The following is a 26,176-nucleotide window of genomic DNA, read 5'->3' on the forward strand; positions in this document are numbered from 1 at the left end:
TTTAAAATTACATAATGTACTAAGGGAAAGTCCCCCATCCGTCCCTGTAACACCAGCTTCCAAAGTAGTGTCAGTTAAACAGTTTGGCAGGAATCTTCCTTGCATTTTCCTAGCTAGTACAGAGAAAGGGACAATTATAACACACTTTTATAATTTGTGTGTCCAGTGCTCAGCATGATGCTTTCCACCAAAGGGGCCACCTGGATGTTTACTGAATCAATGAGGGATGTTTTGCTGCAGCTTTTCAATCAAGGGTAGGGAAGACATCTCTCCAGGGGAGTAATTCAGACTGTCTGGGGTAGATTGAAAATTTACATTAACTGTTAAAACATCATTTTGTATTTGGAAGGGAATAAAAAAATCCCTATTTTCATAATATGACTATGGCAAATAAAGCTCGACAAGATCTTTTAGGCTAGCAGGCCCTACTGAACAAAGGTTTCCCAGAGAAACCGACTGGGTGTGGTGGGAGTGTGGGAAAAGACAGGTGACCTGTGCCTGAGGGAATCAGAGAAGGCTTCTTGGAGGAGGTGGTGCCTGACCTGAGCCCGGACAAGTAGGAGTTTACCAGGTATACGGAGTGGAGAAAGCTGTTTCAGGCATGGAAGGTAAAGTGAGAGAGTGGGGGGGGGGGCTCCGGGAGGCGGGGGTGGGGGGCCGGCAGTGGAAGACAGCGCAGGATGAGCTAGGAGGGGTGTCAGCTAGACCAGACTCCCCTCCAGGTGGCTGAAGACGTAGAAGGGGATATTTGGCTCAGATCACTGAAGAGGCCCAGCCCCAAACTCTGTCTCTTTTTTCATTCTGAGGCAGGCAGAATGGGTGCCGGCACTTTTAGACTTGCTCCCACCGACCAGGGTTGAGTTAGTGTCCTCAGCCACTGCCCCCCAAGGAGGTAGGGTCAGCCCACTTGGGCCATGTGACCTGAGAATGGGGGAGGGCCAGTCCCCAAGAGGAAGAGATGGCTCCTGAGGCTTGGAGAAGGGGCAGCAGGTGCCAGGGCAGCCAAACCCGGAGGCGTGTCGTCAGTGTACCCACAAGGCCCCTGGCGGCCAGGAGCTGGGCCGAGGCGTACCAGTCACTCCACAACTGGTTGGGGTCTGCTGTTGCTCATCTATCCTGGAATTTTAACAGGACGCAGCACGGGATGTAACACACAATGTGCATGTAGGTGTTTCTTCTCCCCGTGAGATGGGTCTCAGCTTTTTGGTGTCCCGCCCCAATCTCTGGGACTTCCTGGGCTCCACGTGGCAGGGCCAACCTTTGGGGGACGGGGGCACACAGAGAATCCCACACTAGAGACAGGCCACCTCTGTCCATATCCCTTCCCCCCAAACTTTAGGGCTTCCTGTAGGGAAGTGCCTGGAATGACAGAGTCATTCACGCACTCATCCAGCACTTATTAAGCACCTTGCGTATGCCAGGCGCCCGTTTGTGGCCCCAAGGGGACAGCTGTGAACAAGGCAGCAGTGGCTGCCCTTGAGGACCTTATGTTCTAGTAGGGAGCAGAGAGTAAACAGGTAAACAAACGAGCAAAACAAGACCATTTTAGAGGAAGCGTACTAAAGAAAATGAAGTGGGCTGGTGTCAGAGAGGGAGGAGGCCACTCTTAATGGGGTGGCCAGGGAAAGTTTCACCGACAGGGTGGCCTTTGAACGCTGAGGTCTGAATGAGTCAGTCATGAAGAAGCCATGGGGAGAACTTGGGAAAAGGCAACAGCAAATGCAAAGGTCCTGAGGTGGAAAGCAGCTTGACATCAGGGCACAGAGGAAAGTGGTATGGCTAGAGCAGAGCAAGTGAGTGGAGGACAAGTTAAGAGGTGAGGGGGAGGCAGGTGGGACCAGGTTTTGCAGGGCCTTGTAGGGCAGATCAAGGAGTTTGGAATGTTTACCAGGGAAACATTGACGGGAAGCTGTTGGGGGTTTTAAGCAGGTGGGTGGCATGACCCCACTGACCCTCTCCACAGCTCCCTCTGGCTGCCACGGGGAGAATGGACTGTGGGGGACCAGAGTAGAAGCGAGGGGCCCAGTGGGAAATCCTTGCAGCGATGCAGGTGGGAGATGAGGGTGATGATGGGGGTCTGGGATGCTATTTTATACGGATAGGATAGATGAAGGATGACTCCTAGGATTTGGGCTTCAGCAATCAGATGGTGGTGAGGGAGCTTCCTGAGTTGGGGAAGACAGGGGAGGCACAGTATGATTTGGAGGGCTGGAGTAGGGATCCAGGAGTTTCCCTTTGGACACAGCAGGGTATAAAGAGTCTATTAATCATCCAAGTGGAGACATCAGATAGGCAGACGGACATCTGAAGCTGAAGCTCAGTGGAGAGGCTGGGTGTGGACAGCTCACAGCTGCCGGGCAGAGGATGGGGCTTCCTGCCCTTGAGAGTTCATGATCCGGTGGGGTGACGTGGGGGGAGTGACATGGGGGTGCAGGGCTAGCAAACGCTTGTGCTCGGGGAGCGTGTTGTGATTTCCCAGACACCTTGCAGATGCTAATATTACTCGGGCCTCAGAGCAATCCTGTAAACAGTTAGACATTATTAACCCCATTTTGTAGATGAGAAAACCGAGGCCCTGAGAAAGGTGTGACTCAGTAATAATGACTACCACTTACGCAGGCCCACTTCAGTGAACAGAGATCGGGCTAAACACGCTATGTGCATTGTCACACTGAATTCCTTTAAGAGCCCCGTGGGGTAACTGAGACTTAAACAGGGGAAGGGGTGCCCAGGGTCCCACAGTGTGTGAAGGACAGTCAGGTTTCCAGGCCTGTGCACTGTCCCCCTATATAGTTAAGGAGGCCGAGGCCCAGAAGAAAGAGCTGGCTTCCCCGAGTCACACAGCTAGAAGCAGGCAACAGGGCTGAGACTCAGAACCCCCAGGTTCCCAGCCGGCAGGGACCCTTGCACCCCTCTGACTTCCCTCCCACCCGATGTGGGAGCTCCCGCGGCACAGTTCCGGGCAAGTGGGGGTGCAGTTTCTCCCCAGTGGCTCCCAGAACAGGTGTTCTCTGCCTTCCCACGCAGCCCACTCCACCACCGGGTGCCCTGACATGGCTCAGAGGGTCGGGAAGCCCATCCTCATACTGAACACGACTGATGATAATGTAGTTTACGTGGTCCCCAGACACCCCCTTCCTGTCCTCCCTGCTATGGACTTGACAGCTGTCCAGGTCTTGGAATGAGGTGCCCAGAACTGGCCATGGTTTGCCATCTCAGGGGTGACTGCTGAGTGAAACGCAGACACCATCCCAGGCTGGGTGGCTGCCAGAGCATGTGTGGGGGCCTGCAGTTGGGGGATGGGGAGTCTGCCCTGTGCGCTGGAGTGAGGCGCTGCACCTGGGCCCACGCGGCCCAGTTCCTTTTAAAGGTTTTCTCTCCACCTCCCTCCACCCCCAGGTGGAATTGAGTCCAAACGGGAAAATGGACAATTGCCCTCCGGTTCACCCGTGAGTCACATAAACTGTCAGTCTTTCTGCCCAACTGTGGCCAAGATCTCAGTGCGTCAAAACGCAGCCAGTCTGCTCTGAGACTCCACCGGTCTGTCCTAGGTTTTACTCATTCACTCATTGGAAATTCACTGATGGCCTGCTGGGTGCCTGTACTAGGGTGGAGGTGATCAGAACGCAGTGATGAACAAGAAACCCAAGAAACCATCTCTTCCCTTTTCAGCGTTGGCGGGGTGTGCTAGTTTTTCTCACAGGTTAGGGACAGAGCCACTAAGTATCTTGGCCAGGGGCCCTTCCCCGGTTCTCTCCACTTCCTCTAACCTCTCTACCAGCTTGACTTGGTCGTAACACGCCCCCAAGTGGCTTCAGATTGCTCGCTGCCTGTAGATTGTGGAGAAATGGGGCCTCCTACTGGCTAACCCCAGTCCTGAGACAGCACAGCACCCAGAATCTTCTCTCTTTCTCCCATTCTGTAATTTCTTCAGTCAGCAAATGTTTAGTGAACATCCACTATGCCCGGGCGCCTTTTTGCATGGAGAATGCAGTGAGGAATAAGGCAGACAAGTCTGTGCCCTCTCCAAGCTGGTGCCTGCTCATAGCTGATAATTGCTATAAAGGAAGGAAAAGAGTATGATGTAATAGACATTGAGGAGAGGAAGACTCATCAAAGCAGGTAGAGAAGGGAGGCTTCTCTCAGGAGGGGGCATTTTACAGAGACTTGAATGATGAAGAGGGGCCAGTCATGTGCAGATCAAGAAGGGGGGGGGTGGACAGCATGTGCAAAGGCCCTGAGGTGGGAACCTCTTCTGGGTTCAGTAACAGGAAGGACACTAGTGTGACTGGCTTAGAGTTAGGGAGTGAGAGTTGTGAGAGACAAGGAAGGCGGGGTCATGCAGGGTCAGGGCAAGGAGTTGAATTGTTTCAAATGTGATAAAAACCAGTAGAAGCTTTATTGTTCAATTAACATTTCAGAACAGGAACCTCCTGGAGGGGGCTGTGGATAGAATTCCAGGGAGTCCGTGAACTTGGATGGGAAAAGCTTATGTCTCAATTTTTTCTATCCTCTAACTGCAAATGTTGAATTTCCTTCTATTATGAATATAGACAGCAGACCACAATAGCATTAGCAGTACTTGGACTTTGTATAAGTATTTGGACAATGGAATACAAAGATATTTCGATACCCTTGTCACAGATCCCTTAAAATAATTGTTTTCGTTCATCATCATTTTGAAATTACAGTAGTCATCAGATGTACTGCTTGACCTTGTTATTTAATGTGCTGTAAAGAAACCCAAAGATTATTATTATCTATTCAAAATGTTTGGTGATTTTTTTCAATACAGTTGATTTCCTATGAAATCCTATGTATTTCATTTTATGCACTTTTTATTAAAAATTTTTAATATTTATTTTTGAGAGACAGACAGGGTGTGAGCCAGGGAGGGGCAGAGAGGAAGGGAGACACAGAATCCGAAGCAGGCTCCAGGCTCTCGACTGTCAGCACAGAGCCCAACACGGGGCTCAAACCCACGAACCGCGAGATCATGATCTGAGCTGAAGTCGGACGCTTAACCAACTGAGCCATCCAGGCTCCCCGTTTCACGCATTTTTTTTTTTAACTCTGAGAAGGAGCCAGTAGGTTTTGTCAGACACCAAATAATTCAGAGCACAAAAAAGTTTAGAACTTTTAGCACTTGAAGGTATATTGGATGGTGGAGAGGAAGGGATGGAGAGTGTCGGGACTGATCCCTAAGTTTCTGGTCTGAGTAACAGTGAATGGGGGTGTGTTTGGGTTTTTCATTTGGACTTCTTACCATGAGACCTTTTGCAAATTGGGTGCATTTCCCCCTCCCTTTTCTTCTCCCTGCTGATTCAGAAAGAAATCTGCAGACACCTCTCTTTTAGATGTCTGGGGAGAAAGCGGGATTTTCACTGAGTCACACTAGGGAGACAGAGTAGTTAACAAATATTGCAATCAGCAAGCTAATCAGAAGAACACTGGTAATAAGACTTTATTTCTGGCTTTATTCTTGGATTCAGTTCAGTGTGCATTTAATGGGGGCTTGCCAGACTGTGTTGAGGGACAGGGATGCAAGAAAACTAAGACATAGCCTCTGCCTTCTCGAGTTTCAGTGTAGCAGAGGGAAAACTGTATATAAGCAAATGCATTGCAGTTTAGAGCAGGGTGGGTTCAGTTTGTGGGGCCTGATGTTTATATGAGTTACAGGGCCTTAATTTTTTTTTTAATGTTTATTTTTTTTGAGACACAGAGCTCAAGTGGGGTAGGGGCAGAGAGAGGGAGGGAGACACAGAATCTGAAGCAGGCTCTAGGCTCTGAGCTGTCAGCACAGAGCCCGACATGGGGCTCGAACCCACAAACTGTGAGATCGTGACCTTAGCTGAAGTCAGACACTCAACCAGCTGAGCCACCCAGGTGTACAGGGCCTTTCCGAGAAAAAGAAGACAAAATTATGAAACCAAAATTAGGTATGGGGACTGGGAAGGGTTCTTTGTAAAGGGAAGGGGCTGAATCCCAAGGTTCACTCACTTGGGGGCCAGGCCTCATGTGGAAGGGAGGCTGCCATGTGAGTTATCAGGTGGAGGAGTCTTGGAAGAGAAGGCAGAATGGACAGTTTCAAAGGACAGAGTATTGGGACTTCAAACCCCTTAAGCCGAATTCTTAGATGACTGGCAGCTAGAGTGACAAAGCAAGAGGTCAGGAGCATTTGGGTACTCTGTCCACTTTCTGAAGCACCCGGAGAAGGCAGAAGCCTTTGCAGTAGACAGGGAACTGCCTCGAACAGTCGAAACAGGAATGGTTGGAGAAACAGGGATGTTGGGCAGAAGTGACTGTTCAATTGGGTCAGTGGGTGTGGGACAGCTTTATTTCTTTATGTAGGCTAGGTAAATGTTCAAAACTCGAGATACGGAAGGATTTACAGTCTTGCCAGTTTCTGGTGTAGTTTTCCAGGTATAGTCTACGCATACCCAGGGAATACCTAGATATACTTTAAAACACACACACACACACACACACACACACACACACACACACACAGCAGCACATCATACCCTCTGTCATGCCTCTTGAGCTCTCCACTCAACAGGACATCTTGGAGATTGTTCCATATCAGGACACAAAGAGTGTCCTCCTTTTTTTTCATGAATGCATAGTATTGCACCATAAAGATCCACCCTAATTCATTTACCTATTCCCCACTGCTATGCATTCAGCTTGTTTCCACTCTTTTGCTAAAACACTGCAGGCCGCTAGGAATATCCTTCTAGAGAGATTACTTTGCACAAGTGTGAATGTATCTCTAAGATAAATTCCTAGAAGTGGAATGGGTCAAAGGGTATATGCCTTTGTAATTCTGACAGACATTGCCAAATTATCTTCTCACCAGTGACACCTAAGAGTGTTTGCTTCCTCATACACCCCGACACAGCATGTTATGCACTGCTGCTGTTCTCTTTGTTGATCCGATAGGAGAAAAAAAAAAGTATCTCAGTGCAGTTGTAGCCATATTTCTCTTCTTGTGAGTGAATCTGAATATTTTTTCATTAATTTGTATTGAATGTACTTTGTATTTGCTGGGCAATCACCAGACCTGTTGGCCAGATTACTATTGGATTGTTAGTTATTTTCTTATTGATTTGTAATCACTCTTTATATGTTGAAGAAATGAACCCATTTGTGTCAAGTTACTTATGTTTTTCCTCAGCTTGTTTACTTCCTAGGACATTAAATTGGTCTTTGGAATAATAATAGCATTGGGAGGAATTGAGGGTCATGACTCATCCCTCTGTTTCCCCGAAGGCAAAATAATGTCACTCTAAGTGACATAATTTTCAACTGCGCATAAAAGTTGTTGAATAAATTATGAAGCATCAGTGTTGGTTCATTCAACAAATATATGTGGAGTACTTACTGGGTGCCAGATGCTATTCTAGATGCTGAGATTATAATGATGACCAAAACCATCAAGATCACACTCTCGTGGAGCTGACTTACCAGTGAGGGAGATGCACTGTGAAAGCGTAAACAGAAAAAGAGGTACCTTGAGATAGTGATAAGTCTTATAAAGGAGGTGAAATGGAGGTAACAGGAGGTATGGTGGTGGCTGGTTTAGATTAGATGATCAAGGAGGATATCTCTGAAGAGGTGATTTTACATGAGGACCTGAGTGACAAGAAGGGTCCAGGAATATAAGAACTAGAACTGCCTGGCAGAGGGAACCTTGGCACGTGCAAAGGTCCTGAGGTAGGAAGACTAGGACAGGTTTCAGTATTAAGGACCATAGAGATCAGATGAATAGTTTTTATTGTATTGTTCTGGCTACAAGAAGCCATTGGAGTGTTGTGTATGTGTGTGTAAGGGGGTCTTGCTTTTTCTTTTGGAAATGTTCAAACCTAAAAGTAGGGAGTATGATATAAGGAACTGCATGTACCTTCACCCAGCTCAATAGATATCAACATTTTGCCAATCCTGTTTCGTCTATCTCCTCCCTTTTTTGGTGGAGATGCTGGATTTTTTTTTTTCTCTCCCTCTTTCCCTTAAAAAAAGGGGGCACCTGGGTGGCTCAGTTGGTTAAGTGTCCAACTCTTGGTTTCGGCTCAGGTCACGATCTCACAATTTGTGAGTTCGAGCCCCACACTGGGCTCCATGCGGACAGTGTGGAAGCTGCTTGGGATTCTCTCTCTCCCTTTCTCTCTGCCCTTCCCTTGCTCGCTCGCTCTCTCTCTCAAAATAAATAAATAAGCATAAAAAGGTTTTGAAATTTTTTCATTGAAGTATAACAAATACTAAAAGTGCACAGATCACTGACACTCACAAACTGAGCACACCCATGTAACTCGCACCCAGATTGAGAACTGTATATGGCCAGCTCCCCAGGAGCCCCTGGGATGCCTTCTAACCTCCACCTCCCAAACTTCTATCATGCAAATGGAACCATACAGGATGTTCTCTATCATGTCTAACTTCTTCCACGTATCATGTTTGGGAAGTTTATAGTGCTGTGTGTTCTTATAGATTGTAGACTGCCCCTTCTCGTTGTTGTTCCAGTGAATCAGTTTACTTACCTATTCAATTCTTTTTTTTTAACGTTTATTTATTTTTTGAGAGACAGAGAGAGACAGAGCATGAGCAGGGGAGGGGCAGAGAGAGAGGGAGACACAGAATCCGAAGCAGGCTCCAGGCTCTGAGCTGTCAGCACAGAGCCCGACGTGGGGCTCGAACCCACAAGCAGTGAGATCATGACCTGAGCTGAAGCCAGACGTTTAGCCAACTGAGCCACCCAGGCGCCCCAACCTATTCGATTCTTGATGGGTACTTGGGCTTTCTTCAGGTTTTGGCTATTACAGATGGTTCTGCCGTGAACATTATGATACATGTCTTCTGGTGAGCACACATATGCACTTATGGGGGCTTATACCCTGGCGTGGCACCACTGGGTCATGAGGCAGGCGTAGGCTCGGCTTTCATAAACAGTGCCAGTATTTGTCTGCTAGGGCTGTCCTACCAAATGACTACAAACTGGCTGTCTTAACAGAAATTTAGGGGCGCCTGGGTGGCTCCGTGGGTTAAGCATCGGACTCTTGATCTCAGCTCAGGTCTTGATCTCAGCTCAGGTCTTGATCTCAGGGTTGTGAGTCCAAGCCCCTCATTGGGCTCCACACTGGGCGTGAAGCCTATTTAAAAACAACAACAACAACAACAACAACAAACCGTAGACATTATTCCACAGTTCTAGAAGCTCCGAGTCCCAAGCTAGTGTGTTGGCAGGTTGGCCAGTCTTCTCTCTGGGTCTCTTCACAGTGCCTGCCCTCTGTGCATGTTTGTCTCTGTGTCCAAACTCCCCCTTACCCTATAGATACCTGTCATATCGGATTAGGACCCATCCTGAAGACTTAGTTCTACCTTGATCATCTTGACCTTTTCCTCAGCTTGTTTACTTCCTAGGACATTAAATTGGTCTTTGGAATAATAATAGCACTGGGAGGAATTGAGGGGCATGAGTCATCCCTCTGTTTCCCCGAAGGCAAAATAATGTCACTCTAAGTGACATAATTTTCAACTGCGCATAAAAGTTGTTGAATAAATTATGAAGCATCAGTGTTGGTTTATCTGACAAATATACATGGAGCACAAATATATGTGGTTCACATATATGTGAACCCCTCCAGGGTTCTGGGGGTTAGGATTCCTACCTATCTTCTGAGGGGAGGACACAATTCAAACCATAACATTACCAAAGAGTCTTTCAAAGTGGTTGAACCAATTTACTCACTCACTATTTGCTGGAGTGTTTTAAAGGTAATTCCAGACATGATTATCATTTGCCTTGAGTGTTTTAAAAAGGAGGGAAGAGTTGGTCTGATTTACATTTTTAAACGATGCTATTTGTTCTGTGGGAATGTAAGACAAGGCAAATATTTCTTCAAGAAAGAAAAGGTAAATAAAGAGCGAGCCCTCCCGGGACAGCCCAGATAGGACGCTCTGGTAGCCACGGGGTTGGGGGAAGCCTCCTGGGTGCCCTTAGCTCAGGGGCGCCATTCAGAGACCAGGTTCTATCCCTCGCTGCCCGCTGCCCGCTGCCCGCTGCCCGGAGCCAGGGCAGGCCATGCAGATGGAGCCGGGCCGGGACTCAGGCTGTCTTTCTGTCCACCCCCCTCCCTGCCAGGACATACAGCAGCTCCTCCAGCTTCAGCAGCTGGTGCTTGTGCCGGGTCACCACCTCCAGCCACCCGCTCAGTTCCTGCTGCCGCAGGCCCAGCAGAGTCAGCCAGGTAAGGTCCCACCAGGATGGGTCCCTGACGATGTTTCCACAAAACTCTCCCTCCCCCCTCACCCCGTGCATTCCCCTTGTCTCTCCAGGCCTGCTACCGACGCCAAATCTCTTCCAGCTACCTCAGCAAACCCAGGGAGCTCTTCTGACCTCCCAGCCCCGGGCCGGGCTGCCCACGCAGGTGAGAATGTCCCCCCGCGTGTGCCAGGCTGGGTGAGCAGGGGTGGGAAGGAGAGGGCCTCCTCTCCCTTTGACCCTCCCCACAACTATCAGGGCCAGGACAGGAGTCAGGAGATCTGGGGTCCAGCCCTGCTGTGCCACTGATTTGCTATGGGACCTCAGTCAAGCTGCTCTCCCTGTCTGGGTCAGCTTCTTCCTCCACAGAATGAGGGGTGTCAGCCAGGCCAGTGGCTCTTAGCCCTTTCAGACACATGGACTCCTTTGAGAAACCTGATGAATGATTTTGATCTGACCCCTGCTGTCCCAAAATGCACACGTGCCTAAGTACACAAAAAACCTATAGGCTGTGGCCTGGCCTTTCAGTTTGCTGACTGGCTTCTAGACTTTAATAATAATCCTTCATGATTCTTTACGGATTTCAACGCTCCCTCCTACCCATTTTTTTAACAGTCCTTTCAAAAAATATGAACAATTTCAGAAAGCCCCCCAAATGTAGGGACTAATACAGGGCTGAGCTGCAATTCTGAAATCCAAAATGCTTGGAAAACCAAGCTGTTTTTGTAATGTGAGACCAGAAGTCATTTGGCTGCCAAACCCCTCTAGACCTGGGGCAAGGAGTGTGGCTTTCCTTCCTCCCTCCTGTGTGATAGTCCTGCTTTGCTGGAGGCTGTTGATGTGCTCAATTATGGGGTGATGCCTTGACCCTGATGGGGGGGTCACCTTATTTCTGATATGTGCCCATGTAGGCTTTCTAAAATCTGCAAAATTTCTGAATTCCAAAACACATCTGGCCCCAGCATTCAGGTAATGGATCAAGGATTTTTGTGACCAACGTGGCTGCACTCACCACCTGCTTCAGATCTTTTATTTTTAGGGAAATGAAGCATTCCAGAGAGAGAGAGAGAGAGAGCAGTTGCTTCTTTGTAAATCCCCCAGTCACCCTCCCCATCTACTTTAAAAAATACTTTCACTTTAAAAAAGTAAAAATAAAAATACTTTCACTTAATTTGCAACCTTGAACCGGATTCTCCCAATAACCCCATGGGTTCAGTAGAGCAGCCACAATTATTTCCATCCTGCAGAGGGGAAAACGGAGGCCCAGGGAGATTTTAAGAAACTTGCCTGAGTTACCTGGAATTCGGTAGCACAGTGCTTGATTCCCTGCCTGAGAGAAGGATAAAACCATGGCCCGCATCCCACCCACCCCCCACCCCCGGGGGAAAAAGCCCTGAAATAGTTCATAGTTTTTGAAAGGGGTGTTAAAAAAAAAATGGGTAGGAGGGAGCGTTGAAATCCGTAAAGAATCATGAAGGATTATTATTAAAGGAGCTGGCTGCTCCTTTCTGGGAGTTTGCAGGCTGGGGGTGGGGGTATGTGCAGAGAGTTCCAGGCAGTGAGAGGACCCTAGTGGAGAAGCAGAGTGTCTCTTTGCTGGGGACTGACAATGAGTGTGGATCAGCCTCCTGGGGACAGGTAGAGGAGAGTGAGCAGGAAGAGGCTGGACGGCAGGGAGGGAGGGAGGGAGGGAGGGAGGGAGGGAGGGAGGGGGAACCGCGCAGCCGTTGCTGAGCCCCATCCCGGTCCTTGGCCCTGCATCCCACCCTCCTGCCGACCCCACCAGGCCGTGACCCGCCCCACGCTGCCCGACCCGCACCTCTCGCACCCGCAGCCCCCCAAATGCTTGGAGCCACCATCCCACCCCGAGGAGCCCAGTGACCTGGAGGAGCTGGAGCAGTTCGCCCGCACCTTCAAGCAGCGCCGCATCAAGCTGGGCTTCACGCAGGTCTGGGGCCACCGGGCAGGACGGGCTATGGGCAGAGGGTGACTGGGCCTGGCCAGGTGGTGGGCGAGGCACGGGCCACGCCTCTCTTGGGCACCCGCTACCCAACGCCTGAGCCGGGGGGCGTGGCCAGGTGGTGGGCGGGCCGAGAGGCCGAAGTCGGCTGGTGGGCGGGGCCAGGGTGTGGCCCAGAGGTCTGGCCCTGACCGCCTTCCCATTCCCGCCCCACTGGGCCAGGGTGACGTGGGCCTGGCCATGGGCAAGCTCTACGGCAACGACTTTAGCCAGACGACCATCTCCCGTTTCGAGGCCCTCAACCTGAGCTTCAAGAACATGTGCAAACTCAAGCCCCTCCTGGAGAAGTGGCTCAATGACGCAGGTTGGGATCGCGCTGGGGCTCCCAGAGCGGGCGGGCGGCTGTGCGCGCGGGAGGCGCCCTCTCATGCTCCCCGTCTCCTCCCGGGCACAGAGACTATGTCTGTGGACTCAAGTCTGCCCAGTCCCAACCAGCTGAGCAGCCCCAGCCTGGGTTTCGACGGGCTCCCCGGCCGGAGACGCAAGAAGAGGACCAGCATTGAGACAAACGTCCGCTTCGCCTTAGAGAAGAGTTTTCTAGCGGTGAGACCCCGGCCTCCATGGCGGCCCTGACGGCCGGCGGGGATGGGGGCCGAGGAGGGAGGGGGTCGGACCTGCGGTTAACGGAGCCCTTCTGCCCGCAGAACCAGAAGCCTACCTCAGAGGAGATCCTGCTGATCGCGGAGCAGCTGCACATGGAGAAGGAGGTGATCCGCGTCTGGTTCTGCAACCGGCGCCAGAAGGAAAAACGCATCAACCCCTGCAGCGCAGCCCCCATGTTGCCCAGCCCGGGGAAGCCGGCCAGCTACAGCCCCCATCTGGTACCGAGAACGCTTCTAGGGGGTGGGGGCATAAAGCTCTGGCAGGCTCTGGGAGACCCCCGCCCCTAGGCAGGCGCTTCTGTGAAGCCAGGCCTACTTGGTGGCCCACAGTGCCTGGCACGGAGGCAGGAAGACTCACCCTTGGGGACCGTCTGTCACATGGATAAAGCATAGTCACACAGGGACACAGTTTCCAAGGAACTGCGGTCTTATGTGAGAGATGCAGGCACCCACAGACACACACCGACGTAGCCAAAAACAGTTATCACAGGGCGGGGCCTCACAGGGATGGATCCCAGGTAGGGGATGGAGGTACTCCCACACACACAGGTTCACAACCACACAGAGGCAGGCAGGGACAGCATTACATACTGAGTATACACTCAGGCCCACCGCAGCACGCAGACCCACTTGGGATCAGACACACTGGGACACCCTTTCATTGCATCTAGTGTGGAAAGGGCTGCGACACTACAGCGAGGAACAAGGGGCCCAGAGGAGCATCCCACCCCTCCCTGGTATGGAGGAAGAAGGGACCATCCGAGCTGAGTTATAAAGGACAAGGGAGAGGTAGCCAGCCCCGTGAAGCCCAGGCAAGGGGCTGCTGTGCAAAAAGACCTGGAAGCCTGGGTGTGCTGAGCCCAATCTGAGGAACTCCAGTGCAATTTAATGTGGTTGGAGTGGGAATGTATATGTATATGAGTAGGGGTAGGGGATAGGCGGGGGCCAGACTCCCAAGTAACATGCTGAGGAGCTCGAACTTGAACCTTAGGCGGTGAGGAGCTGAGGAAGAGTTTTGAGCAGAGGAGGGAGAGGGTCACATTAAGAGTGAGGTTTCTAGAGCTGATGGAAGCATGAGACTGGAGGCACGGAGGCCAAGAAGGAGGCTGCTGGGTGGTTCCAGAAAATCAAGGCAATGTGACATCGCAACACTCTGATGCAGAGACACCCCTGGTCATCATAACCCCCCCCCACACACACACACACATACACGTGCACACGTGCACTTCAGACCTGCAACTGGTTGGTGTCAGAAGAGAGGTGGGGGAACACTCTCAGTTGATGATTATTTCCTCCCTGTGGCTCAGGATCACTTAGGAAGATGCTAAGATAGATATGATGGAAAGAACTTGGCATAATACAAGCATAGCATTGTGCCCAAAGCCCCTTCTCTCCCCAGCCTGGGGGCAGATGAACGGGGGTCTTACCGTCAGAGAGTATCATGGGGGCTGCTGGGAAAGTGGCCTAACCATGCCTTCTTTCCTCTCTCCCCAGGTCACACCCCAAGGGGGCGCCGGGACCTTGCCATTGTCCCAAGCTTCCAGCAGTCTGAGCACAACAGGTCAGGGAGGGCAGAAGCCCGTGAGGGGGCATTGGGAGGACACAGTGCAGGCACCGGTTTTTCTAGTGGCTTAGGGTGCCTGTGGGCCTCAAGGCTGAGCTTGGGGATGAGGGAGGCAGGGGGCACAGAGGGGAGAGGGTGACCTTACCCCTCCTTGCGGGAGCAGTTCAGCTTTCATCTGCTCCAGGATTTCATATGAGAAAAGCTTGGGGTTGCTGAAAGTTGAACTTGGGTTCTGTTCCTGACATTTTAAACTATGTGAACTCCAGAAGTGACTTTACCTCTCTGAGCCTCAGTTTTTTATAAAATGATTGTGAATGTATAATACCTACAAAGCTATATACGTGAATATGTACATATAAGAGTATGTATAAGTATTTGGGTGTGTGTAATACACACATACATATACACACGGCTACTTGTGCATAAAGCCCCCCTTGCTGCCTTCCTGGGGCAGGGCATGTGTAACGGGAGCCTGGCTGGCTCAGGCAGTAGAGTAGCTCTTGATCTTGGGGTCGTGAGATCAAGCCCCGCATTGAGTGTAGAGATTACTGAAATAAATAAAGTAAAAAAGGGATAAAAAAAACCCGCCATATTGATTTTTCTCACGTTGAGAAATAATAAGTGGAACTTTATAAAGTAGTAAGGGTGTGCCTGGCACTATCTAAACTCGTTAGAAAGAATATTAACTCACTTTATCTTCACACCCTTTTAATGAAGTAGCTTCTATTATTATGCCCATTTTCCACACCAGGGAACTGAAGACCAGAGAGGTAAAGGCACTCGTCCAAGGGTACAGGTGGGGCATAACAGTCAGGAAATTACTGCCTTGGCTGTCTGGCCTGAGTCTGGGCTCCCAGCCCCGTCCTCCTCGGCGCGCACAGCCGCAACCCCCTGCCTGGCCCCCAGAGGGAGCCACAGGGCGTGGTCTTCAGGGCGCCCGGTTCGGTCCGCCGGAGAGGGGGAGCCGGCGCTGAGGTTCGGGGCGGGGTTCGCACCGTGTGAGCGCACTGGGCACAGGGCTCGGCTCAGTGCATGGCAGCTGCTCACACTGCGATTAGCGGTTGCTGTCACCGGGGCTGTGGGCAGAGAGGGCGGGAGGCCTGTCTGTTCCTCCGGAGGAGATACGAGCTGGGCCGCAAGACGAGCCGGAGTCGACCCGGGGTCCTCTGAGGAGGACGAGTGGAAGCTCAAGTCTCCATCTCTGTCTCTCTCTGGCAGTTACTACCTTATCCTCAGCTGTGGGGACGCTCCACCCCAGCCGGACAGCCGGAGGGGGTGGGGGCGGGGGCGGGGCCGCGCCCCCCCTCAATTCCATCCCCTCTGTCACTCCCCCACCCCCGGCCACCACCAACAGCACAAATCCCAGCCCTCAAGGCAGCCACTCGGCTATCGGCTTGTCGGGCCTGAACCCCAGCACGGGGTAAGTGGACGGCTGCAGTTAGGGAGGCTGTGGGGAGAGAAGCAGGGTCGCCGCCGCTGCTTCCCGGGTGGGAGCCGCGCCCCAGTTCTGCCGCCCGGCGGGTCCCTGCCCCTGCTAACGCCTCTGCTTTGCCTCTTGCAGAAGCACAATGGTGGGGTTGAGCTCCGGGCTGAGTCCAGCCCTCATGAGCAACAACCCTTTGGCCACTATCCAAGGTGCGTGCTGCCTCATGTCACTCCCATCGCCTCCAGCCTGGCCCCCTGGGGCCTCGAGCCCCCCCGCCCCCCATTGCTGCTCCAGCCATGCCATCCTGCCCCTGCTCACTGCATCGCTCGCCTCTTCATACCCATCTCACCTTTGGGGAAGGTGTGAGGGGTGCTGATGGGGATCAGTGGGGCAGATGGGAAGACAGGGGACGCTGCGGGCAGGATGCCAGAAGGCGCCCCCAGCCCAGCTTCTCTCTCTCCCCACCAGCCCTGGCCTCTGGTGGAACCCTGCCCCTTACCAGCCTTGACGGCAGCGGGAACCTGGTGCTGGGGGCGGCCGGCGCGGCCCCGGGGAGCCCCGGCCTGGTGACCTCGCCGCTCTTCTTGAACCACGCTGGGCTGCCCCTGCTCAGCGCCCCGCCTGGCGTGGGCCTGGTCTCGGCAGCGGCTGCGGCCGTGGCAGCCTCCATCTCCAGCAAGTCTCCAGGCCTCTCCTCGTCCTCCTCCTCGTCCTCGTCCTCCTCCTCCACTTGCAGTGAGGCGGCAGCACAGACCCCTGGAGGCCCCGGGGGCCCCGAGGCAGGGTCCAAGCCCGAGTGAGGGCCCACCTTGCCTCCCCTCCTACTCCTCTGACCCCCACCTCAGTCCCCCGCCTGGGAAGAGGGCGAGGAGGCCAGCAGTGGTGGGGCCGAGGGTCCTTGGACAGGAGTGACAAGGGAGGAAAGACCAAAAACAAAAACAAAAAACCCCAACTAACCAAAAAAAAAAAACAAAAACAAAAAAAAACACAAAAAAAAACCCAAACAAAACACACACACAAAAAGAAAGAAGGAAAGAAAATGAAAGAAACCAACCAACAAAAAAGAAACCAAAAATAATCACAACAGAAACCAGCTGCCCCAAAGGAACCAGAGGTGAAAAACAAAAACCAAAACCAAAAATCCCCCAACAAAACCAAACCAAAAACCAGTTGCGAGCCAGACCTCAGTGTGCTCACCCTCACCGCTACGACACCAAATACGAACCCCAGCCAGGGGCAGAGAAGCCTCTGCAGGGAGGACCTCGCGCCGAGCCTCTGGCTGTGGGGCCAACCCCCAACGTTGCCTCCCCCAGTGGGGGCCAGAGAAGGCAAAAGAGAATGTGCCAGCCTCCAGCCCCAGCCCCCAGCCCTGGGCCAGTGAAGACGGGGCACAGCCTGGGGCCGATGGGGTGGGCCCAGAACCACCCGCCAAATGTTCTTTTCCAGAAGGTGAAAGAGAAAGGGCCTGAACAACCTTACACCAAATATTCAGTAGCTTCATCCAAAGGATGTACAGAATTTTTAGCGTTGCGCTCAACAGAATGTGTCCCTACCATGTGTCCCCCCTTTCCCTCGACCCCCAACTCTCCCCACCTGGGCAGGGGGTCTCGCTTTAACCTCCTCCCCTCCCCCAGCCAGGGGAGAGTTCAGGGGCAGGCCTGGGATGACTTTTCAGCCCTTGTACCTCCCCCCTTTTCCCTTTGAAGGGTGGGCTAGGCTGTTTTGCGAAGTTCTAGCTCTCACATGTCCCCCCTCAACTCTGTCACCCTCCTCTGCTCTGGAATCTACCCCCCTCCCCAGCCCAGGGGAAGGTGGAAGCTTCAGGCAAGAGGGGATGAGGTGAGGGCATTCAAGTTGTCTTTTTTTCCATCCTCGTCTGTCAGTTTCCCTGAAAAAAAAAAAAATTCATATTCCAGTGCCTATCCGTGGGATCCTTCACGTTCTTTGACATTGACCAGAAACCAAAAAGAGAACTCACCTCGCTCTTCCCACCCTATGCCCCTCTGATACTGGCAGATGCCTCTTCCTCTCCCCCCCCCCACACACATATATACACGCACGCACCCCAGTGGTGGGGTTCCTCGAGGTGGCATCCCCATCAGGGTCCATGTGGCGGGGACAGTGCCATGATCTGTGGTCCCCATCCGAGAGGGCGCTGTGGTGGCCACCACTCCCACAAGACTTCCCTCGAGTGTTGGCTGGACCCCTGTTTGCCCAGCCCTGGACACATCTCGACGGACAGAGGAGAGACATCGCTGGGAGCCACTTTTGCCCTCCTGCTATTGTGGAGGCCGACAAAGTTTTGAACCAAAAAAAAACACAAAAAACAAAAAAAACCAAACAAACAATAAATTAAAACTAGAAAAAAAAAAGAATTTATAGATATATATATATTTAAGGGAAAGAAGATGAGGACTCTTCAAGAATAAGAAGGAGCCGCGAGGTGGAACCAAGTCCCTGCGCCAGTGGTCCAGGCCCTTGGTCCCCAAGGCGGATGGAAGGACAGACGCTTCTTTCTCTTCACAAATACCTCATGGACGTCGTCTTCGGGAAAGCCGGAGGGGGAGGCTGGGGCAGGGCCTGTCCCTCAGCCAGGGCGGATGGAAGCGGGTGGGCAGGGCTGAGAGAGGGCGGTCAGGGACAGGGGTGAAGAGCCCCAAGCTCCCTGCCCCCCAATCAACTGAAAAAGCTTTAAAAAAAAAAAAAAAAACAAACAAACAGGAAGAAAGGAATGAGAAAGCAAAAAGAATGGACGAAGGAAAACGAACAAACTTTCGGGCGGTTTGATTCCTCCTTTGATTTCTTTTTCTGTTCTCTTCAGTCTGTTCTCTCTCTGCTTCCCTCTCTCCCTCTTCCTTCGCTTCCCTCTCACCTCTCTCAATCCCCACCTTGCTGTGTCTCTCCTCAAACCAAAGTGTTGCTGTGAAGGACGCGAGCCATGGAAATCAGAGGCCTGGCCCCCGCCGGGCAGCGCACACGGGAGCCAGAGGGTGCCGCTGGACACTCGGAGGAGAGGCGGATGCCGCCCTGGGCCCCGAGGCCTCAGCGTTCTCCCTTTCTTTCTTGTCTCCCTTCTCCCACCCGGGAGATGAAACTGTTGGGCTGGGCCACGGAGACGGCAGAGACTCGGCTGTTTCGGGGGTCTCGGGGTGCCTTGTCTGGGCAGCGGCGGAGTGGCCGCCCCTCCCGCCCTGGCACCGCCGGGCCTGGTGTGCCATCGACCCGTCCTCACCGGAATGTAAGCTTCTCTGCTGAACCGACTCCCTGCCCTTACCCTACCTCTGAGTGTGTCCATTTTTATTTCCTGAAGAGAAGGGACTGGCGAGAGGGCCTGGGCCCCAGCCCAAGGGTGGAGAGGGGGGCCAAGGGCTCCTGAACAGATAGGAAGGACATTTGAGCAGAGCAAAGTGAAAGGAATTACGACCAAAAACCCCTCCGAGAAGACAGGCAGCATGGAAGGCATGGTGGAGATGACTCAGACAAAAACTATGATTCTAGACCAAAAAAACAAAAACAAAAACAAAAAACACACAAAAAAAAAAAAAACCAAAAAAAAAAAAAAAAAAGAAAAAGAAAAAAAAAAAAAGGAAAGAAAATCCAGGACTCACCACCACCCACTTCATCCTGCTTCCTCCCCATCAAGTCCTGCCACCTGGGACCTCTCCCCCACCCCGATGTGGGGGGAGTGGGGCAGAGAGGAGAGGAGGAAGCAGGGGGCAGGGATGGGGCCGATGCCCTGACACTGGTGGAGGGACCCCTGTGCAGCCGGGGGTGGTGGGGACCCTCCCCATCCAACCCCCATAACTGGGAAAAGAAAAACAAGAAAAAAAGAAAATTCCTGGGAGGGGAAAAATAACCAAATCCCAAGCTTTAACTACAGCTGTGAAACCAAATATTGGGAAGGGGGTGGGAGGGAGGGAGGGGCAAGTGTGCCCCAGGTCTCCCCCCTGGGCCCCCCTCCCCCGAGGACTCGAGATAAGGCACCAAATACCTCATAGAACTTTAATGTTAAAAAAAGGAAACCAAATATCGTTGGCTGGGGGCCAGCCAGGGCAAGGGGCTGGGGGGCTGGAGAGAGCCAGGGTTGGGAAGGTAATGGGGGAATTCATGCCCCCCACCCCGCTCTGCCCCTTCCACTCCAGTACCCCCTGTCTCGACTCCGGGAAACAAAACTATCTCATCGTTTTTATTTTGTGGTCTGTACAGAGCCTGTGTCCGTGTGTCTGTGTGTGAGCGAGAGAGTTGGGGGGCTGGGGGACTTTATGTGGAGGATGGGGAGGGAGACCCCAAACCAGGCTCTGGGCTAGGTGAGATGTCTGAGGTGGGGGGCCAGGGGCCTGGGCTAGAAAGAGAGGAAGATGAGTGGATTGGAGAAAGGGGGAGCCTTCTGAATTTCTCTTCTCCCCAGCCCTGACCTCCTACTTGAGGGAGGGACAGAGAATGGGTCTACCCTAATGGTGGGCCTTTTGTGCCAAAAAAAAAAAAAAAGAAAAAGAAAAAAAAGAAATGCCAGTAACTAAAACACCTCTCTCTGTTCTCTTCTGGGAGGGTGGGGCTGGAAATGGGAGGGAGGGGCTGGGGGTATAAGTGGGGGTGGGTGGAAATGGGGAACCCAAACCCTGTATGAGTTGAGGCTAAGATCAGGAGTGGGGGGTGGGGGAAGGGTATGAGTTTCCCAGACATCTTCTCCCTTGGGAGGGCCAAGAGAGGGTCTCCAAGCCCCTTGCCCTGGGAAGACAGGGTAAGGGATTAGCCAAGTAGGCGACTGACCTCTTGGCCTGACTAATTTCCTGGCCCACCCGAATCCCAGGGTGCCTCTCTCTCCCTTTAGCCCAGGGTAGGGGGAACTGAGTGAGAGAGAGAGAGTGAGACAGACTGAGCAAGATTGAGACACGCGGGCCCCCACTGGCCTCTGAGTGGGAAAGGCAAGTGCGAGAGATAAAGGCCTCCAAGAGAAAAAAGAAACAAACCAAAGATTTAACCATTTAAAAAAAAAAAAAAAAACCCACAGACAACTCCGCTACCTTTTTATACGTTGGAAAAAAAAGTGAAAAAAATTAAAAAATAAAAATTAAAAAAAATACACAAAAACTCCAAGCCGCAGTTCCTGCGTGCGGTTTGAACTTTGACCTCAGCAGTCTCCAAAGCAAGATGACGATGACAAAGGCGAAAAAAAAAGAAAAAATAATGTATATTTTTAAGTATTTGTCCTTGAAATGTTAGCTCCTTGTTAAACAAACACAAAAAGGAGAGGAAAATCTAGAGAGAAGTGTTGCTGGGACGGAGACAACTATTTACTATGTCTGTGACCCCTCCCTACTGCCTCCCCATCCTCTCCTCTATCCCTGCTGCCCCTCCCCCAGCCTGTCCTCCAAGCCCAGGGGCTCAGTATTTATTTATTTACATAATTGCAGGGTGACTGGGGGCCTCTCTCCACTTGTAGAGAGGGCCTTTGGATCATGGTGGGGTGGGAAAGGGGCAAGGAGTCTTTGGGGGAAAAGCAGGGGCCTGATCTTTGATCAACTCCTCTCTCTGCTAGTTCCTTTCTGGCTTCTTATCCCACTGCTGCCACCACCAGCTCCCAAATCCAAGCCTGGAATAGGGCAAGATGACCACCCACCTTGTAAAGATCTGAGTGGCTCAGCCCTTTCTGGGGTGGGTGTCTCTCACCTACTCATTCGGATGACCAGGTTGGAATGGGGAGGGGTGGAGGTGGCTAGTAGTGGGCAAGGGAGACCAGGAAGGGCATCTGGAAATTGAGTAGGCCCTGGAGGAGACCTGCCTTTCATCCGTTCTCAGCAAGTCAGCCCCACTTTCAGTTCTGTCTGACCCCTGTGTTGGTAGCCCCTCCCTCCCCATCCTGTCCCCCCCACCCTGTCTCTTCTCGTGGTAGCGGGTTAGCGTTTCAGTGTTCTTAACTCCAATCTGCTTGTTCATTGTACAATGTGCTTCTTTTAAGGCCCCATTTTTGTAACTTGAGTGTGTCATTCATCTGAACAACATCAAAAAATAAAAAAGTAAAAACTGTACAGAAAGAAACGCTGCCTGCTCTCCCTTGGCCTCCTCTGTGTTCTGGGAAGGGTGGTGGGTACATGTGTGCTATGGAGGGGAGGGCTTTACTTCTGTCCAAACAGTAAATGTTTCCGAAGGAGGGCCCAAGCCAGGTTCTCACAAATCAGAAGACCTAAGTCTCAGAATTTAGGATGAATTCAAACATCTGGATTTGTTTCTCAGTTCTGCCATTTTATAGATATGTGACTTTTCATATATAACCTTCGATGTCGTTCTCATCTGTAACGTAGGGACAATACCTACCCTGTGGGGTTTGTGGAATTAAATGAGATGATGATGTAATAAGTGCTTAGGACAGATCTCTAGCACACGGTCTTCAATAGATGAGAACTATGGGAAAGTCAGGAAACCGGTGAGTCCTCCTCCACTTCCATCCCCAGAGGACCAGCAAGACCCTTTCAAAACAGTCGACTTCGAAGTTGTCTGGTGGTCCAGGGCACGCTCTTCTTCAGAGTGACATGAACTCATTCACTCAAATTTTTGTGCCCAGCTTGACTACGTCAATTGGCAAGAACAACGGCTTCACAGGCCAGGCCACGGGCTGATCCCCACGACCTCACCACTGAAAATCAGAAACGGTGTCAACAACTGGGTTTTCTCACTGGCACCATGTCACCTTGTCATTGTTCCATCCTCTGATGTACGCTTGGCATACGGATGCTGGTATTCTGCAAACTCAACTGTAGGGGATGGGGGAGACAGGAGAAAGGAAGAATTGAAGAGGGGCTGGATCACTTGGACGAAAAGTATTAATTAGCACTGCCTCGTTTGGGCAAGACTGAAAGAATAAAAAAGCACCTCCCCGGTTCCCAAGGTAAGTCTGGAAGGATGGGGAAGTGGGATGTTGGTACAGAGGAAGGTCATTTGGTCCAGCCCCTTCCTGTAGGGTCGTGTGGTCAGAACCATACAGACTTAAGTTCCTTGTCACCCGGGCTATCCAGTGACGAGCACAGACAGCACACCTGAGAGCACTCTTTAGAGTTGAACTTGCATCCACTTGCAGCCCCGTGAATGTGCCCGATGGCACCACATGCCCTCCCTTGTACAGTCGTACCCGGGCCTCTTGTCGGGAACATGGCGGGCACTAGAGGACCGCCATTCTGTTCCCTTAACATTTCTGCATAGGCAAGCCTTCCACATCCAACTAAAAACAGACGATTCAGGATCGTTAGAGTGATCAGCAAGTCGCCTGCATCAGAATTGTTTTTATTTACGTTTAAAGATTTTACTTTTAAGTAATCTCTACACTCAATGTGTGCTTGAACTTATAACCCTGAGATCAAGAGTTGCACACTCAGGGTGTCCGGGTGGCTCAGTTGGTTAAGCGTCCGGCTCGATTTCAGCTCAGGTCGTGATCATGCGGTTCGTGGAGTTCTGTGCTCTATCAGCACAGAGCTTGCTTGGGATTCTCTCTCTGCCCCTCCCCCTGTGCTTTCTGTCTCTCAGAATAAATAAACTTAACAAGTCACATGCTCTACTGAGCCAGCCAGGCACCCCAGAATTGGTGTGTTTAAAATGCAGATTCCTGGATCTCATCCACCCGTTTGCTGGATCTGAATCTCTAGGGGAGGGGGGCCTGGGTGGCTCAGTCAGTTGAGCGTCTGGCTTCAGCGCGAGTCATGATCTCATCGTTCACAAGTTCGAGCCCCATGGGCTCTATGCTGACTGACAGCCTGGAGCCTGGAGCCTGGAGCCCGCTTCGGATTGTGTCTCCCTCTTTCTCTCAAATATAAACATTAAAAAAATCAATCTCTAGGGGAATTGCCTAATAAACATTAAAGTTCAAGAACTTTTGCCTGCCCAGGGCGCCTCAGTCGTTAAGCATCGGACTTTGGCTTAGATCATGATCTTACAGTTGGTGAGTTGGGAGTCCCACACTGGATGAGCTTGAGCCCTGCTTCGGGTAAAAACACAAGCCCCGAGTGAGCCCCGCTTCTCTCTCTCCCTCCTCTCTGCCCCTTGCTCACTTGTGCCCCCCACCAAAAAAAGAAACTTTGCCTAACTCAAAACCCAGCATCCAACAAGGGCTTGATTAGTCCACCGTTTTGTTTAATTTTTATTTATTTTTCAGAGAGAGAGAGAGAGAGAGCAAGAGCAGGGGAGGGGCAGAGAGAGAGGGAGACATAGAATCCAAAGCAGGCTCCGGGCTCTGAGCTGTCAGCACAGAGCTCAACGCAGGGCTCGGACCCACAAATCGAGAGATCATGACCCGAGCTAAAGTCAGAAGCTTAACCGAATGAGCCACCCAGACGTCCCATGCCACCCTTTTTAAGACAGTAGTTCAACTGAGGACCATCGAGTTTCAGCAGAGTGACGGTGAACAATGAGTCTTGTTTTCATTAGAAGCTCTGAAAAAGAACCACAATTGAGGAAGGGTGATCATCCCACAGTCACAGAGCCATTCTTCTCTGCTGAATCTTGGAGTCAACCAGCACTCTCCGGGTCCGCCCCCACCCCCACCCCCTTCCTGTCCCTTTTGATTTAACTTTATCTTTATCTGGTTTGGCAAGAATAAATCCTCCAATTGTTCTAAGCACTTATTCGATATGACTTTCAGGATGTTGCAGATCTTCTTGAGGAGGCAGTTTGAGAATGAACCTTTACGTGGGGATTAAAGGGGATCTAGCATGCTGGGCTAAGATGGCTTGAGTCCTTTCTGCAGGGTATGAGGTCACTCAAAGATGGTGCCCACGAGCAACACGCTCTGAAACAACTACTTAACACATAATTGCTCTTCATTAGGAGCTGTCCGGTTGTCAAACAGGTTGAACTTTTATTTATTTTTCCTTTTTAATGTTTATTTTTGAGAGAGACAGCGTGAGCAGAGGAGGAAAAGAGAGAGAGGGAGACACAGAATCCGAAGCAGGCTCCAGGCTCTGAGCCGTCAGCACACAGCCTGACGTGGGGCTCGAACCCAGGAGCCACGAGATCATGACCTGAGCCGAAGCCAGACGCTCAACTGACTGAGCCACCTTCAGGGGTCCCTGAACTTTTTTCAATAAAATGAGGCTTATGTAGTAAAATCTCTATTACTGGTTAGGAGATTTGGCTTCTTGCTCTGGTCTACCACCTATGTGGTCTTGATAAGTCTTCCCTCTCTCAATCCCTCGTTTTCACTTGAACATAAGGCAAAACCAGTGTAGGTCTCTGAGCCCAGTGCCCAGAGGCGACGGGGCTGTTGAAGGGGTGTTCAGAGTAACAGGGTCTGAGAGGACAGCTCTCAGGCCTCCCTCTTCGTGGTTTCCATACAAACGGTTTCCCTTCACCTCTCATTTATTAGGGTCCCAAATAAGAATTTTCTCCAACACAAAGACTGGAATGACTTTGGCGGGGCTTATTTTTCTTGGGCTGCGGCTCAAGCAAAGCAACTGGACATTCCCACCAGTCACCATCATCCTTCTCGACCACCCTCTCCTAAGTAAAAGGCATTAGACTGTGGAGAAAAGCAGAAGGGTGATAAAACCAGATGAAACTAGGCTTAAATTCAAGCTCTATCCTATGTGGGTTGGATGACCCTGGGTAAATCACCTCACTGCTTCTGACTTCAGACTCCTTCCCTGCAAAATGTTCCCCTCACAAGAGGAGTATAATTATGATAAACATGTAAGTACTAGAAGCAAACTAGACGTTCAAATACCAGCCAGTCACTCCAACCACCCCTCTCCCCACGTCTACTAGTTAAGACAGAAACCCATTCTAGGTAGGTGTCAAGGCAGCTCCCCTTATGAGGCTGTCCACCCCCAGAATCGGAGTTCTCCAACTCCACAGCTGGGTCTGGTCCCAGGAGCCACCTTCTTCTGCCCTGGAGATCATACCTTTCGGACCTGCGTTTGCCCTCAGGGATCCAGTGAGACAACCAGATGGCTTTGAGGGAGATGGCTCACATCAGGCCAAGAATGGGGGTGCAGAAGGGGAAAAGGAAATCTGAAGACTTTTCCCAATGTTCCTGCCACCAATTGAAACAGTTTCAGGCTTTTCTATGGGGCTGTGGGGACCTCTAGTGGCAAGACAGCTACGCTTCTTCCCCTGGAGCACCAGGGTGATATCCCAGCTCCCTGAGCCACACCCTTGGACTCCACGTCCTCTTTCCACTCAGTAAATGTCCACTGAGCTCCTACCACTTGCCAGGCCCTGTTCCAGGTGCTGAGAACACAGCCATAAAAGCTCAGACCCAAGAACCTGGGCTCGTGGCTCCCAAATCCCACCCCACACAGCTGGGCCAGACAGAAACACA

The 26,176-nt window shown here is 51.6% G+C and overlaps 1 protein-coding gene across 12 annotated transcripts in view; it reads left to right on the forward strand.

Moving 5' to 3' along the window:
- POU2F2 (POU class 2 homeobox 2) overlaps positions 1–20,059 on the forward strand; it is a 77,206-nt gene extending 57,147 nt beyond the window's left edge. For 6 of the 12 annotated variants that reach the window (XM_086689914.1, XM_086689915.1, XM_086689912.1 and 3 more), the window contains 10 exons: positions 10,139–10,244; positions 10,333–10,424; positions 12,045–12,206; positions 12,441–12,582; positions 12,673–12,821; positions 12,923–13,099; positions 14,375–14,441; positions 15,663–15,864; positions 16,006–16,079; positions 16,339–20,059. In XM_086689914.1, coding sequence (XP_086546040.1) covers positions 10,139–10,244; positions 10,333–10,424; positions 12,045–12,206; positions 12,441–12,582; positions 12,673–12,821; positions 12,923–13,099; positions 14,375–14,441; positions 15,663–15,864; positions 16,006–16,079; positions 16,339–16,670 — 1,503 coding nt within the window. In that variant the 3' untranslated portion in view covers positions 16,671–20,059. The remainder of the gene's footprint in view (positions 1–10,138; positions 10,245–10,332; positions 10,425–12,044; positions 12,207–12,440; positions 12,583–12,672; positions 12,822–12,922; positions 13,100–14,374; positions 14,442–15,662; positions 15,865–16,005; positions 16,080–16,338) is intronic. The other 6 variants (XM_086689913.1, XM_086689919.1, XM_086689920.1 and 3 more) reach the window with 5 other exon arrangements.
- Positions 20,060–26,176: the final 6,117 nt, after the last annotated feature.

Source organism: Puma concolor, chromosome E2 (genome assembly GCF_028749965.1).
Source record: "Puma concolor isolate L17-30 chromosome E2, mPumCon1.1.hap2, whole genome shotgun sequence".
NCBI classification, from domain to species: domain Eukaryota; kingdom Metazoa; phylum Chordata; class Mammalia; order Carnivora; family Felidae; genus Puma; species Puma concolor.